Genomic DNA, 15,825 nt, shown 5'->3' on the forward strand with positions numbered 1-15,825 from the left:
TGCTAAACTAACTGTATGAAGAGATTCTTGGTACTCTCCAGGGTTCTATGAACAAATGAAAAGAATTGACAATGTTAAGAGCAGTGCTGCATTCATGGTACTCAAAGGCAAGGATGATATATACAACATCCTACCAAGCAAGCGACCATTAAAGCACGGCTTGTTCCTCCAAGAGAGTCTTGCAATACCCTTGTCAATTTGCTTTCTCTATAGGGAATTCGTGGTTGGTCGTTGTTCAGTGCATAAATGACATTTGATAGTGCAAATAAGGACTGGTTGATCTTAGCACTCTCTTGTAGACGAATTCCAGTGTTGCAAGTTCTTCTATTGTCTTCGTTACCTAATTCAGTGACATTTGAGTTACAATATGTGAGTAACTTTTCAGTTCAATATTTTTAAAACAATTCATGGTTAGATTTAGTAAATTTTTAAGACCTGCCAAGTCAATAAGGTTCAACTTCCCAGTAATGACATTTCCAGTATCATCACAGCTTGGAGTAGAAACATAAACCGTGAGCACAGCATGGCTCCTGCTAGAGACATCATTAGCGCCCGTATGTGCAACTTTTCTCCTCTGAACCGCACATGAAAATGCTTCTTGAAACTCTGACGTTGAACTGACAGCAACTTGTGCAAGTCCTTTGAGATGAATCTGCCCATCTTTGTCGTCCAGTATGAAAATTTCTTTCTCCTTAAGTTCAAGTAGATCATAGCACCTATCCATGTAAATTTCATAGTATGATATTGTTACGGTACTTTTCCCCTGACTCTTCGAGAGAATAGAGGACATTGCAAGTGGCATTAGACCAGGGAGGTTTTCAGTTCCCTGCATCAGCAAAAAAAATAATTCAAAACAACCTCACATGTACATCCAAGAATTAGGAAGTCCTGACGGGAACTATATTATACTTCAGATACATATCTCTGAAGAGGTCAAATGGAGAAGTTCTAGATTAGGACCAACGGCTGCATATATGGGATAAGCATATGCATGGTATCAATCTGAATAGTCTGATATGTCCTTTGCTCAATCGTGGATCTATGCTATAGAAGTTATAGAGCAGCAAAAGACTTGAGAAGAAACATTGAGTAGGTTTGTTATAACTTATAACTCTATATATATATCTCCTACTCCACGAGTATATTTTAGCATCTAGTCCACTTGCAGGAGTGATGGAGCAAGTTGTGTTATGTAGACAAATAAAACATACCTGCATGGTGTATGTTTTGCCACTCCCTGTAGCACCATAAGCAAATATTGTTACATTGCAACCTTCTAATATCCCGGGGATCAAAGGACTGACTTCTTTGCCAAATATTTGGCTTATATTGTTATCTTCTTGACCGAAAAATGCATCCAACTTGTAGCATTCATTACGACTAAAGTCAAAAACAAAAAGTTCCCAGGATGAGGTTGTAGTAAGACAGATTTAATCTTAACACATGCCAGCAATTGATAAAAAACTTACCTAGTTTCATGATCTTTGAGATGAACTGTGACATCCTCAGAAGGCTCACATTCTGAGTTGAGAACAGAGACACAAGAGATTGGGTTTCCATCTATCGAGTTGATTTCTCGAGGAAGAAAAGGGCGAACTCTAACAATTACTCTAACTTTTGTGACCACAGCGGATTCTAACTGCTGCACTCTTCCAGGGGTTGGCAAGTTTTCTGTTTGACATGCTTTAAGACCATTCATTTGCATATTAATGTCAGGGACAACAGAACCTGTTTATTTAACAACAATAAAATAAATAACATTAGCATTTAAAAATGTAGTCTTGCTGAACAAAGTACTGTCTTTTTCAATAAACAGCATGCCAGATTAATCTTTTGAACAAGTGTTTCTTCTTTTTATGGAACAACTCATCTACTTCTGGAAGGATCACAAAAAAGTTTCAACTGAGAGCATAAATCAATTTAAAGTTTGACTTGTTTTATGAATACTTCACCATAATGGGATACTTCCTTTTTCCTTCTAATCTTTATTTATGTATCTGTCTATCTGAAATTAGTCAAACACCTACCCAAGAATAACAACCACAACAACAACAATGTATCCGGTGTAGTCTCACAAAGTGAATTCTAAGGAAGGTAGAGTAGACCTTACCCTTACCTCAAAAGTAGAGAAGTCATTCTCGATAGACCCCCGGCTTCAGGAAAAACAAACCAAAGTAATCCAGAAAAAGAAATAACGGAGGTGAACTCATAACAAATCAATAATACAATAATCGAAGTACAACAAACCAACATATAGTAACAAAAATAGAAGGACAAGAAACTACAAGAGTAATACTACCACTACTAATATGAAGGGATTAGCTAGACAACTCTACTACCCTAATTCCCGTGTGGCACAACCTACCCTAGAATGTGAAATAATTTTAAATTCAGTTTAACAACCTCAGAAAGTTTGGATTTTTAACTATTCTACCAAGAATTGAGCTCAAAATGTTCCCTTTAATCAACATTATACCAAATTCCTGCCTTAGCCATCCATTTTCATTAAGGTTCAAGTTCAATTCACTAACATTTTACTTTTAAACTAATAGAGTATGTGATAATACAACTTAAATCCTTTAAATAAACAAATCACTCTCTGAGCAGACAGTAAATCCAGTTCTTCTCCCATAAGAATAATCAAATTTAGAGTAAGAATGACCAAGATTTTTAAAAAAATAATATTAATCGCAAAATTAAAACCAAAAATAGACTAAGAAACATCAAAATCACGAGCATCTTAGTAGTTTAGTTGATTAACTACTGATTCCCGAGATTTTGATTCCCCCACCTTGTAATCCCCTTCCACGTCCCCGAAAAAACCCAAAAAAAACACCAAAAAATCGATGGATTATGTTTGAAGATTTACGAACCTTAAGTTTGTAGATCACACTCCAAAATTCACAATTATTTTTCCCTTTTGTAACACTGTGTGTATGTGAGAGAGATGAGTTCCAAAGAGATTAGTGCAGTTTCAAATTCTCAAATGGCGGTCTCGGGTTTTGAACTTTTTTTTGAATTAAAGTGTTTGGGCCTTTTGCCTTTGGGTATGGGTTTGCATGGCCCAACCCCAACCCATAAAGCTTTCATCTTTAGCAATTGCACTCAATAGCCAATTTTATGGACTCGTTTAGTTTCGACCTTTAAGGTTTTTAACACTGAAATCATTGTACTTTTAAATTATGGGTTCGCATATAGAGTTTGCTGAAATGCTAGTGAGGTTTCACATGTATAGTTATGCTTTGCAGTGCAAATATTGGGTTTACTACCTCCACTAGGTAGAGTAAGGTTGGCGTACACACCCCCACCTGTGAGAATTTCACTGGTATGTTATTGTTGTTGAAATTACTTAGTTTCGATGAATGTGGTACCTAAGGGGTGCATCAACATCTGGTTTTGCCTGTTTTTGTACCACGTCAAGCTATATGTGAGTTTCAAGACGTGTGAGTTAGGGCAAGTCTAAGTTCAAAACACTCCCATTTGACGCATATTTTGTCACGCATGAGGCTAACATGTATAGGAGCCTAGCACTTGGTGAAATATTCTAAAGCTATGGAAGGTTTTCCTTAGGAAGACAGTAAATCATTGTTGATTTGCTAGGAAAACTCCCCAAAAAAGGTCATGGAAGAATGTAGACTTGTGGAGAAATCTAGAGAATGAGGGACTCGTCCTAATTTATGTGGCATTTTTTGGACTTTTGAGATTCAAACAAGTCTCAAAATTCAAACCGTCTTACATAAATTGGGACAAAGAAAATACTATTATACACTAGGTGACGAGTGTATATATGAGATCACTCATTTGTAATTCATTAAGCAAGAAATCTAAGTATGATATAAAACATTATTTGGTGATCTCTTGTATTGAAGCAATATATTTCTGCCCACGTGAATTTATTACTCCTTTAGCAAAAGAAACCTAACATTAATAAATGCTTTTAAATTTTCTTCCTTGAGAGATGGATAAACAGCTAAGACTTTTTCATCACAAACAAATTAAATTATATTTATTGAATACAGATTCTAAATCATAAATCTTTTTGTTTATTTAATTTTAAGTAAAATTTATATTAAATACTTCTTTTTCTTAATAAAAGGTCTGTTTGGATTAACTAATGTAGTAAATAGTCTATAAGCTTTAAATCCTAAAATTGATTACACAAATAAGCAATTGCGTTTTGAGTAGAAATAGTTTTGCTACATAAGACATGTGTACACATTACACTTTCTTAAAACTCACTTATAGAATTGCATTGAGTATATTATAGTTATAGTAATAATGCTTCAATATAAGTGTTAAAACTGGTAATAGACAATTGATGTGTTTAATAAAAAAAATGTTGATAAGTTATTTTTGTGTTGATTAAAATACGCTCAAATAAAATGAAGAGGAATATAGGCATTTTGTTATGAGAAAAATATTATGAATTAGAATGGGGAAAAGTAGCACAATACTTGGTCAAATAAAAGTGTTCATAAGCTAAAATTCACAAATTGTGACGATCAACTTATGATTTTGGAGTAATTTATATAGAAGAGGTATTAAAAATACTTTAAAATTTGGCGTGAATAATTTGTTTCATTCTCAAGCTATTGATGATAACTTTAAAAACATCTATTTACTTGACTAACTGAACTTAAATACACCCCCGATCCTACAATATCAATGAAGTATACCCTTAAATTCTCATCAAGTTTAGAAGTGTTTTCAACATTTCTCTCAATTATTTATTAAGAAGTCTCATGCTCCTACAAAAGTTTGAGACCACTTACTATGTCATGTGGCAGATCAGGAGTATCAAAGGTGTATCTAAATTTAGTTAATCAAGTAGAGGAGTGCTTTTAAAATGGGAATAAAGACAAATATACCCCCGAATTATTGTAAATGGTATGCAGATACCCTCCGTCATATTTTTGGGACATTATTGGTGCCCCTGTCGTCCAAAAACTAGAGCATATATATCATTTATACTAACAAACATTCATAATCTTATCCACCGACCTGACATTTATTAAATATCATATCGATGGATAAGATTGCGCCACGTGTCCCTATTCAGTCTTCCGTTAGAGTGAAGGGCGTATATGCTCTAGTTTTTTTATGGAAGGGGCACCAATGTCTCAAAAGTATGGCAGAGGTTATCTGCATACCATTTACGATAGTTCAGAGGTATATTTCTCCTTTTTCCTTTTTAAAATTGTCAAATAGTTCGAACACGAAACTAACAATTTATGTCAAGTTCAAAGGTTCTCTCATTTATATGTGTTTTCGTGGGGGGAGAAATAACCAATTTATAGTACCATATAGACTGCTATTGGTACTATTCGTTTGTGCTGTGTTAGTCCCATCAACTCCCACTTAGGATGTTACTAGGTAATGTTGCCCGTGCTATGCACGGGCACGGGCCCAATAATATAAATGGTATGTTTTGGGGCTAATAACGGAGATTTTAAAGCGATTGTTTGCGTGGATAAAGGAATAAGTTTTTTTATCACAAACTTGTACTTTATTTGACGCTATTCAAGGCACAATAAGACTATCCACATACAACATTTTTGAAATATTTTATATTGTCAATTATCATGATTTATAGTATTTTTACGATAGATTCACTTAAAGAATGAGTGGAATTTTTTGTATTTTTTTTCAAAACATATTTTATGTTGTCAATTATCATGATTTATAATATTTTTACGCATTTTTTAAATATAAAAAACCCAAAAAAAAACAAGACAAATAAATTAAAATGGACCCAATATATGTTATTTTTTTTGTCTCAATTTATGTCACACAAATAAAATTTGGAGAGTCATCCAAATTTTAATTTTTTTTTTTTAAAATGTTTTAAGTTATTAATTATTGTGATTTATAATATTTTGATGTAACTTTCAAATAATCAACATTACTGGTCACTTTGTCATAATTTATGTGATATGGATAAAATTACAAAATTAACCCTTTTAAAATGTCTTTCAGATATTTTAAGTTGTTAATTATTATTATTTATAATACTTTTTTGGTAATTTTAAAATGATATGTGTTATTTTTTCTGTCCTAATATATGTGAGCCTGAAAGAATTCTGAGAGTGAACCTATTTTATTATATAGCTTTTAAATATTTTAAATTGGTAATTGTTGTAATTTTTAATGTTTTTTAAGTCATTCGTAAATGATATATGTTGCTTCCTTTATCCCATTTTATATAGTATAAATAAAATTCCCGAAACCAACTAAATTTTTAATATATTTTTAAAAATATTTTAAATTATTAGTTATTGCGATTTATAATATTAAAAAAAAAGTACAAAACTTGTATCAGCCTAAAAAATGACCACGATAATTCGAAGCCTACAGAAAGCAATATGGTTGTACGTAATTTTTAAATACTTAATATATATTACTCCACTTGTCTCAATGTATGTAGCATTGATAAAATTTGAAGATTCAATCAAATGTTGTTAATTGTTAACATTTATAATACATTTTACGTAGTTTTCAATAATTTCACATTAAACAATACATATTACTACTTTTGTCTCATTTTATGTGACATTGATAGATTAATTTTAAGAATCAGTCAATTTATTTTTTCTGGTTTTTTAATAAATATTTAAAGTGGTCAAAATCACGATTTATTGTATTTTATACATAATTTTTAACGATAGATTAATTTCAAGAATTAATCGAATTTTTTTATATGTATTTATTTTTGAAATATTTTATGTTGTCAATTATCATGATTTATAGAATTTTTACGCAATTTTTAAATATAAAAAAAAAATTAAGGCAAATAAATTAAAATGGACGCAATATATGTTATTTTTTTTGTCTCAATTTATGTGACACAAATGAAATTTGAAGAGTCATCCAAATTTGCATTTTAAAAAAAAATGTTCTAAGTTATTAATTATTGTGATTCATAATATTTTTATGTAACTTTCAAATAACTTACATTGCTGGTCACTTTGTCCTGATTTATGTGATATGGATAAACTTACAAAATTAACCCTTTTAAAATGTCTTTCAGATATTTTAAGTTGTTAATTATTATTATTTATAATACTTTTTTGGTAATTTTGAAATGATATATGTTATTTTTTCTGTCCCAATATATGTGACTCGGATAGAATTTTGAGAGTCAACCTATTTTATTATATATCTTTTAAATATTAAATATTTTAAGTCATTTGTAAATGATTTATTATATTATATTATTATATATTATATAAACTCCCTTATAGTAGAAAAATAAATATATATTATATAGTAGAAAAAATGATTTATTATATTATATATTATATATTATATAGGGAGTTTTATGATTGGACATTACAATGTCCCATCATAAACTCCCTCTTATATAATAAGATAAGAGAATATATGTTGATCACAATATTTGAGTAAAATCTATTGAATTCTATCGAACCTGAATCTATAAAGCCATATTCCGCTAAATCTCCACCACTCATTTCTAATCTAACGGTCAAGAATTGCCCGGGAAGGGTAAACACCACATTTATTAATCCCTCAAAGTGTGCCGTTTGATGTTCAAACTTTTGTCTCCTAACGTACCCTCAATAAAACCGTTAACGCCGTTAACCATTTTCACAGCCTTTCCATCTCCAACAGCACAAAAACTTAACGATTAATTAACGGCGCCGTCAATTACCCTTTCTCCATATATTCGTTATGTACAAAAAAACATTTTTTTTTATAATATTTACTTTTTGTGTCATTCAACGGGCAAAGGTTTTCTCAATTTCTCTCACTAGCAACTCTTTAAGATTTTTTTTTTCTTTTTGGGGTTCAAAGGGTTCGATCTTCGATGAATTTTAGCTGATTTTTTGTCATTTTTCTGCTAATTTGAGGTTTGTTTACTGTTGAATTCTTGAAATTTCGTGAAAAGTTTGTTTTTTTATGCATCTATGCTAGTTTGTGATCAATTTTAGCTTTGATTTCATTTAATTCAACTTGATTTTGGTTAATTTGAATTGGGTTTTGGTTATTTTTTTGATGGGTGTTGAGTTTTGGGATTGGGTTGTTTTTAATTTGATACGAAGATGGGGTTGTGGGATCTGGGATTGTTTGATTCCAAGTAATTGTATTGCGAAGTTACTTATTGGGATTATTAGGAGTTTTACTTAGTTGGGTATTTGTTTTCTTCGAATTTGTTGAAGGTTTTTTTTATTGGTTTGCTGATTATTGGATTCAATTGGTTATTGTAAAGGTTATGGTAAGAGGAAAATGGATGAATTGAAAGTAGAAGAGTGCTGTACTGAGAATAAGCAATCAGCTGCTGCTTCGAGTTCGTCGGTTTCTGAAAATAGTGGTAGTGTTACTTTAAGGTCACCAGCAGTATCTAGCCCAACCCCTGCATCACCAACTCACAGGTAATTTTTTTTCTTACTTTGCTAAATTTGTTTAGCTAGGTAGGGTGGTGTGTGCTGTATGTAATTGTAACCCTACCTTGTGATGAAGGTTCAGCTCAAGTAAAGCATGATAACATCAAGTATGTAAGGAAAATATAGTAGTGAATCAGTTATGCTGAGCATAATGGAGATAAATTTGTTTAGGTGGGTAACAACTAGAATTGAACCTTGTAAAGTTGGGTTGATATTTGGTTTTCAACAATAACAAAATTCATGATTATTTCTTTTAGTATTTCGGCTGAAAGTTTGGGATCTTCCAAAATGGTATCTCTGTGCATGTTGTTTCATTATAGTTAATTGTTGTTTTTATGCCTTAATTTAGATCAGTTATGGATAAGATTAGATCTAGCAGTGTCCGCGTGAGCATAAGGGAAGATGATTGGAGTAGGTTGTCAATCAACATTTAATAACTAGTTTAAGTGTTTAACTATGATGAATCCTCTGAATAATGAACTTGAACAGGGCTGGTGCATGTAGAGAGTTCATTAGCCCCAACCCTAATGAATTTGTAATGGAGGCATAGTTGAATGTTGTGAACAAGAGCAAACTGAGTGGAATCCACTTTTGAGATATAAGAAAGTGATTGAATTTTGCCAAACTATCAAGTTTATTAGTAGAAATATTACTGAAATTGTCCTGGTCAACAATATCCAAAAGTAGCTAAGTGGTTTGCGCCTTCTACTATCTGTTGTAACCCAGCCAAATCAGACAGACAATCACTTGAAGCAAATTACTCAATGATAGGGATTCTGTGATATCATGTATTTTGTGCTAATTCTCAAGTCCTGGATGGAAATTTAAAATTTTACACTTTCTGCTTTGTTTGTGTGGATTTTGCAGGAGAACCACTGGTCCAATAAGGCGAGCAAAGGGTGGTTGGACTCCTGAGGAGGTGAAAATAATTCTTTATATTTCTAATGAATAATCTCTTCTGCGAGATATCTCAATAGCTTAAAATCCTAAGCTAGGTTATCGCGATTTATAAATTTTCAAGTTTTCGACTGTGAATACTACTTGCTGTTACTAGAAAAAGGAGAATACTGGAACAGTTTGATTTTGGCATAATGAGTTGTGAATGTACAATTCTTGATGCTTGTACATTCCTCACTCCCTCAATATCATTGTTATTCTATACCAGTTGGAATTTCTTTATAATTGCTTCTTTTGTTTTAAATAGAAAGTTCACTTTTGGTTTTGCTCCTTGGAACTACGTATTGATTAGATAAAATCTCCTTTGCCGCAGGATGATACTTTGAAAAGGGCTGTTTCAGTTTACAGAGGGAAATGTTGGAAGAAAATAGGTATTATCTCTTAGCTAGCTCTTTTCTAACAATAACAAATAGGACAATATCGTGCTGCAAGTGTTAGCTTCTAAGGAGGCAACTTCGTTCACGTTGACATGTCGAGATGCTTTGAATTGAATAGGTGTCTGATGTGGAAATATTGCTATATGACTTATTTGATGATGATATTCAATGCACTTGATCAGTGCTTGGTCTTAGTCATGAATATATTGCCATATGAACTTTGTTGGATGTATGTCTGGGTGCCATAATGTTCTTAGTGCATCTTTGATGACATGCCAAGTCAATATATTCATGCATATCATTACTTATATGTTTTGGTTGCTTGGATCTAGGCATTTGTTTATGCAATTTGGATAGGGAAAAGGGGTCAAATTTTCCCATGTACTATTTGAAATTCAGAAACTTTGCCCTCCATTAGACTTTTGGTTTAGTTTTACCATGCCATTTAGGAAAAAGTCTCATTATTTCCCTTGGTCCTTAATAAAGCTCCAATCTGAAGGTGATTTCAAACCCTAGTCAAAAGTTTAGGGGTAAATTTGGACCTTTTCTTTTGGAAAATTTGGATATGCAGTGTGCACCCATTTTATGATGGAGCTCTGTTAATGGCGAGGAAAAATACAAGAGGATTAACTAACTGCTACCAAGCACCCATTTTCCGAATATTAATGTTCTTTCAACTTAGATTACTAGTTGTTGGCTGGAATTTTATAAAATAAATTCCATAGTGGTAGTTTTCAGGTCGGCTTATACACACCTAGAGTCCTAGATTTATCCGGCTACATAGTTAGATGAGAAGTAATCATCTAGTGTTTTTTGTCTCTGTTAGGATTTGAATCCTAGTTTCTTGGGTGCTTGATAGCAGGAAATTATAGCCTTGTATCAAAGGATAGATTTTAACTTTGTTGATCTCTGAAGTCTTTTAACTTTTTTTGACCAATTTGTAAGTCAGTCCAAGTGGCTATCATCTTGTATGTGATAGATTCTTATCGAATTCATGGGGTAACACACTTTATCCACTCATATGAAAATGTAAATTTAGCCAAATATTGATTCACTTGCAGCTGAGTTCTTCCCGGATAGATCGGAAGTGCAATGTCTGCATCGCTGGCAGAAGGTCATCAATCCAGAACTTGTTAAAGGACCCTGGACTCGGGAGGTTTGTTTGCTTCCTACTTTTTAGTTTCCCTCTGCATTAATCTGATAATCTGAATCATGCCTGGACTCTTTGGATGATTCCTGATGCTTTTTGACTTTTTGTTAACAGGAGGATGATAAGATCATTGAACTGGTTGCTAAGTATGGGCCTATAAAATGGTCTGTCATAGCAAAATCATTGACTGGTCGAATAGGGAAGCAGTGTCGTGAGAGGTAGGATCAGAAACAGTTTAAATATATATATATACACATGTAATGTCACTGTCTTTGCTATGATTCCACTGAATAAGCTCTTGTATTAATGAATTGTTTTACGACCAGCTTTGCCTTCTGTTGATTTATTGCCCAACTTAGTAAGAGTTAATCTGCCGACAACTTCCCTTCTGTTGTTAGCTGTAAGTGCTATAGCTTCAGTAGTGCGTGTCTATCCATCTTACTCCCGATACAAGTGCTTTGTGTTCACGAGGCTCTGATTCATAGTGATGTCCTTGTTCTCAAGTTCATTTTTAGCCACTTGTCTTTGTTTGTCTAACAGTTTGTCGGATAATACAGCCTACTATTTGGTTGGTTGTTATGGGTTAATGGTTATTGCTTTTAATTTGATCAGATGGCACAATCATTTGAATCCCAATATCAAAAAAGATGCTTGGACTCTGGAGGAGGAACGGGCGCTTATAGATGCTCATCGGATCCATGGTAACAAGTGGGCTGAAATTGCTAAAGTTCTGCCAGGAAGGTAATAAATTCAGCATAAAGATAATCTAAAGAGAAGAATTGATAGTTTTTTCATTCAGTTGAATAAAGAGAAGAGCTCTGAATGGCTTCCATATTGAAGCATTCTGATTAAAAATTACCCGATCCCGTAATATGTTAGTAGATTCTTTGACTATGGTTTAGTCCAACATTTCCTAAATATTTTTAACTTCTAAAAAGTGTGGTTTATAGTACACTTCTAGAGAGCTTGTAATATGTAAAAATTTCGTTTCAAAGATCAAGCACTTGATGTGAGAAATCATCCCAAAAGATTACAAGGGTTGACCCTTAAACTCTTGAACCAGTAGTCCTTTTTGGATAGAGGGAGTACAAAAGGTTCCTGAAGATTGTATCAAAAGCTTCTGGTCAATTATTCTTCCTTTCGGCTGAAAAAAATGCCACTATCAAAGAGCTAATGAAATAAGCTTATTAAGACAGTCTTGTGCTAAATGATTGTAGAGGGTAGAGGGTAGTTTTAGTTGTTAAGGCTGAGGACCAAGGGCTAAGAACGTAATGTCTTGTTAACTTTACTGCTATATGGGAAATTACTTTTATCTAAGTTATGTCTGCCCCAATGATTATACGGGTTGTCTATGTTCAAATGAGTAGAGAAAATATCATTTGCCTTGAGTTTGGCTCTTAAGATGGCTAGCTAATGAAGTTAAAGCAAGACTTTTCCGCCATTTAAAAAGTTATCTGTAGGGATGACAATAGGGCGGGGTGGATGTGGGGCGGTGTGGGTTTAAGGGTGGATGCGGGGCGGTGTGGGTTTAAGGCTATGTGGGGTGGAGCGGGTTTAAGGTTGTGCGGGGCAGGGCGGGTCGCGGGTATATGTGATTTCATGTGGGTTCAAACTTAATTTTAACTTTCTACATGTTACAAGAGTGATAGAACATTACTTATTAAGATAATACCTTTAAAGCTACTAAAATATTCAAGATAGTAAATGAAAATGGTTCAATAAAAAATAATACAATTTCTTACCTGTTTCCAGTGGACCTCTAAAAAATATTTTTTTAAGTCATTATCCTATTAAGTTAATATTAACTTAAATGAAAAATTGAATTTATTTTTATGAATTTTATTTTTAGTATATATCAAACTTAACTAGGAAAAGAAAATATTAAAAAAATTATGCGGGGCGGGTTCATGCGGGGTGGGGCGGGGCAGATTAAAAATTTTGCGGGTTAAGCTCAACCCCCCCTCCCCCCCACACACACCGCCCCATTGTCATCCCTAGTTATCAGTGGATAACCTTTTTCATGGGTTGTCTATGTCCCAACGAGTAGAGAAAATAAGACTGGTCTTGACTTTGGCTAGCTACTGAAGTTAACTCTAAACTTTGTGTGACTGCAATTATAAGCCTATAAAGGAATTCACTAGTGTTGAATTAATTCATATAGTACCCTATGTCTCTTCACTTCAAATCTTGCTCATTCCCGGGCCTAATTTATACAGGACTGATAATGGTATCAAGAATCATTGGAACAGCTCCTTGAAGAAGAAGTTAGACTTTTATGTAGCTACTGGAAATCTTCCACCTGCTACTGGAACAGCTAAAGCTGAAGAGTTGCTAGTTTGGTCAAATAAAACATTAGAAGGAGCTGAAATAGCTTCATCAGGAACTACAGATACATGTAAAATAGAAAATGGATGGCAGGTGGCAGAAATCAGTGCTTCCAATGGTGGTCCTCAAACTGAGTCCACTGATTCTGAAGTCGTCAGGTTGGAATCTCAGTCACCAGAAGAAGATGCTATTCAACACATCAAACCAAGTACTCAATCAGAAAACAGGTATGAAGGATGGAACATAGATAGTGCAGTAGGCCGATTACAAGTTTTTGAAGCACCATTTCCTTGTGAAATCCCTACATGTGGTATGTTATGCTATGAACCACCAAGGTCAGAAAGCTGTATTCCGCTGGATTCAGATCTTCTAAATATCTGCCGGGCACAATGTGAATCTGATGCAAGTCCAAGCCCATCACCAAATGGTTTCTTCACTCCACCTAGTACAAAGGGCCGTAGCCTATGTGCACAAACTCCTGAATCTGTACTGAGAATTGCTGCTAGAAGCTTCCCAAATACGCCTTCCATATTAAGGAAAAGAAAGACTCAAGGTGAACTTTCAACGCCAACTAATAAAATGGGGAAGTCAGATGGAGATCTCTGTAAGGAAAAACCAATTGATGCGTGTGATGAGATCCAATATGACAGCTCACACAAATCTAGCATGCATAATGGAGTTTCTTCAAGAAATTCTTTCAATGGTGGTTTGTACAACAGTCAAGCATTTAATGCCTCTCCTCCATATCGATTAAGGTCTAAACGGACATCTATCTTTAAGTCTGTGGAGAAGCAGCTTCAGTTTGCACTCAACAAAGAGAAGCATGATACAAGTAATGGGTTCAGTGATTCAACTGTTAATGAGATATCACATGCAGCCAAAGATTGTTCACAGGATACAGTAAGTCACATCTTTTCCTTTTTCTTCTCTTTTCTTTTTTTGTCCCTTTGTTTTTGGATGAGTTGGGAGCTGGGTGGCTGAGGGTGGAGAAAATTAATTGTCATGGTGGCTGTCCCTCTTTCTCTTTACACTGTGGTGTGTAAATATCATGCATTTCCAAATGAAGAATTTTTCCCTCTGAAACATTTTAGTGCCCCTAATTGTCTTTGAGTAAAGAATCTGTCTTCCGGTCAGTTGATTGGGTAAAACTTTTGATATCAATATGCATTTCAAGTGTTTGAGAAGAATAGGGAGGGATGTTAATAACTACATGCATGGCATGTTGCCTAAGCTTGTTGTTCTTAGGTTGTATTGATGCCAGTTTTTTCGTTGTCTAATGTGATTTCTTCTGTATCTTGCATGCTTTAGTGTTCACCAGATAGAATGCGAGTTAACAGTGTGGTGAATTCAAACTCTTCTAAAGGATGATTTAACCATTCTTTCTGGGTCGGTAACTTAGAAAGGGATGGTGTTGGAACAATTTATAGATGGGATTGCCTACAATGCAGGTAAAAAAGGCAGTTCAAATCAAAATTTTGTGGGAAAAGCAAAGCGTTCCAAATAACTAAGGAATGGACAACTAGAAATAATTGAAATGCATCTTTTTAACACACCCTTTTATTTTATATATATCTGAACACATTTCATTTCCAATATAATAGTTCACTTGACAACTAGTTTGGTAAATTATCATATAGTATCATTATCTTGAGATGCTATACGAAACAAGAAGTCGTGAAAACAATCGAACTTAGAGAGTATTATTTACCTGACTAGTAAGTGAATGAGGTATTACTTTTAGCAAATCTTTCTTTACGCAGCACTGGACATTCTCATAGTTTTATTTTGACGTCTGAGGACGTCACATTCAGATCCTCTATTGCTGCTTCAGCTATTGGCAGCAGTAACAGAGTTTTCCGACTTGTGGTTTCCATGTTTCCTCACATTCTTATAGACTTGAGCATCTCCGATAAGAAATTCTAAAGTTATTTGTGTAATGCAAAAATATTATTTACTCTTGGATGTGACCTTTTTAACAATTGGATCTTTTGATTGATTAGGATAAGAAGGTGGAATAAATGCTGAATGCTTGCAATTTCTGATAGTGGCTGCTAAGTCCCATGGGATGGAGGTTCAGAAACAATCAGTAATGGTCAGAAGAATTTGAGACCCCTCTTGAAACGTCGAAGGGCTCAATCTTCCAGATACAGTTTTGTTAATTGTTAGGTGTACAAAGATCTCATAGCTTGCATCGGTTATGTTCAGGTTATTGGCTATTGGTTGTTCGTAGATGTTGAAGGCGATTTTTCATTATACGTTGAAATGGTTAAAACTGCAATTGATTTGTACAGAACAGCTTGAAAGAAGTCTGCAATAGTTCTACATTGAAAATAGACTAATAGTTGCTTAATAAGATCAGTTGTCTGTGGTATATCATAGTTCAATACCATTTATAAAGTAAGAATTTGGTAAGATAGCTTACAAGTGTTTTTAACTTATTTACATGTTTCGTAAAACATCTAAATTTGGAAATGGCGTAACTTGGAAAGTCTTTTGGGAGGTCAAACCTGTTTCTTTTTTTGAAGTACTTTCTCCAAAACACTTCTGAGGGCTCGTTTGACCATGCAATATGAGTGTTTGGCATATCATTTGAATTTCTTATAAACATGAAAAC

General features: G+C 33.8%; 2 protein-coding genes across 3 annotated transcripts; one reads left to right on the forward strand and one right to left on the reverse strand.

Moving 5' to 3' along the window:
• Positions 1-6: 6 nt before the first annotated feature.
• On the reverse strand, positions 7-2,954 carry LOC125840326 (kinesin-like protein KIN-10B; the record flags this gene model as incomplete). Its single annotated transcript, XM_049519283.1, has 6 exons — positions 2,874-2,954; positions 1,470-1,728; positions 1,212-1,380; positions 436-826; positions 135-340; positions 7-45 (listed from the first exon to the last, which is right to left on the reverse strand). Coding segments are annotated over exons 2-6 (1,041 nt in total), but the record flags the coding sequence as incomplete, so codon positions are not given.
• A 4,776-nt stretch (positions 2,955-7,730) lies between these two features.
• Positions 7,731-15,577, forward strand: LOC125840327 (transcription factor MYB3R-3-like). 2 transcript variants are annotated; one of them, XM_049519284.1, is made up of 9 exons: positions 7,731-7,749; positions 8,228-8,390; positions 9,270-9,321; positions 9,673-9,730; positions 10,798-10,892; positions 11,001-11,104; positions 11,499-11,627; positions 13,103-14,111; positions 15,212-15,531. In XM_049519284.1, exons 2-9 carry the CDS (start codon positions 8,245-8,247, stop codon positions 15,227-15,229), a joined length of 1,611 nt encoding a protein of 536 aa, XP_049375241.1. In that variant the 5' UTR covers positions 7,731-7,749; positions 8,228-8,244; the 3' UTR covers positions 15,230-15,531. The 2 variants fall into 2 exon arrangements, with proteins under 2 accessions (XP_049375241.1, XP_049375243.1); XM_049519286.1 differs by lacking the exon at positions 7,731-7,749 and adding an exon at positions 7,756-7,868 and having other exon boundaries at positions 15,212-15,577.
• Positions 15,578-15,825: the final 248 nt, after the last annotated feature.

This window comes from Solanum verrucosum, unplaced genomic scaffold, assembly GCF_900185275.1.
Source record: "Solanum verrucosum unplaced genomic scaffold, falcon-dt-bn FXZP01000137.1, whole genome shotgun sequence".
NCBI lineage: Eukaryota > Viridiplantae > Streptophyta > Magnoliopsida > Solanales > Solanaceae > Solanum > Solanum verrucosum.

Coding starts and splice junctions, on each gene's coding strand:
- LOC125840327 (XM_049519284.1), top strand. CDS start 8,245: ATGGATGAATTGAAAGTAGAAGAGTGCTGTACTGAGAATAAGCAATCA. Junction 8,391..9,269: donor CCTGCATCACCAACTCACAG/GTAATTTTTTTT, acceptor TGGATTTTGCAG/GAGAACCACTGGTCCAATAA. Junction 10,893..11,000: donor AAGGACCCTGGACTCGGGAG/GTTTGTTTGCTT, acceptor TTTTGTTAACAG/GAGGATGATAAGATCATTGA.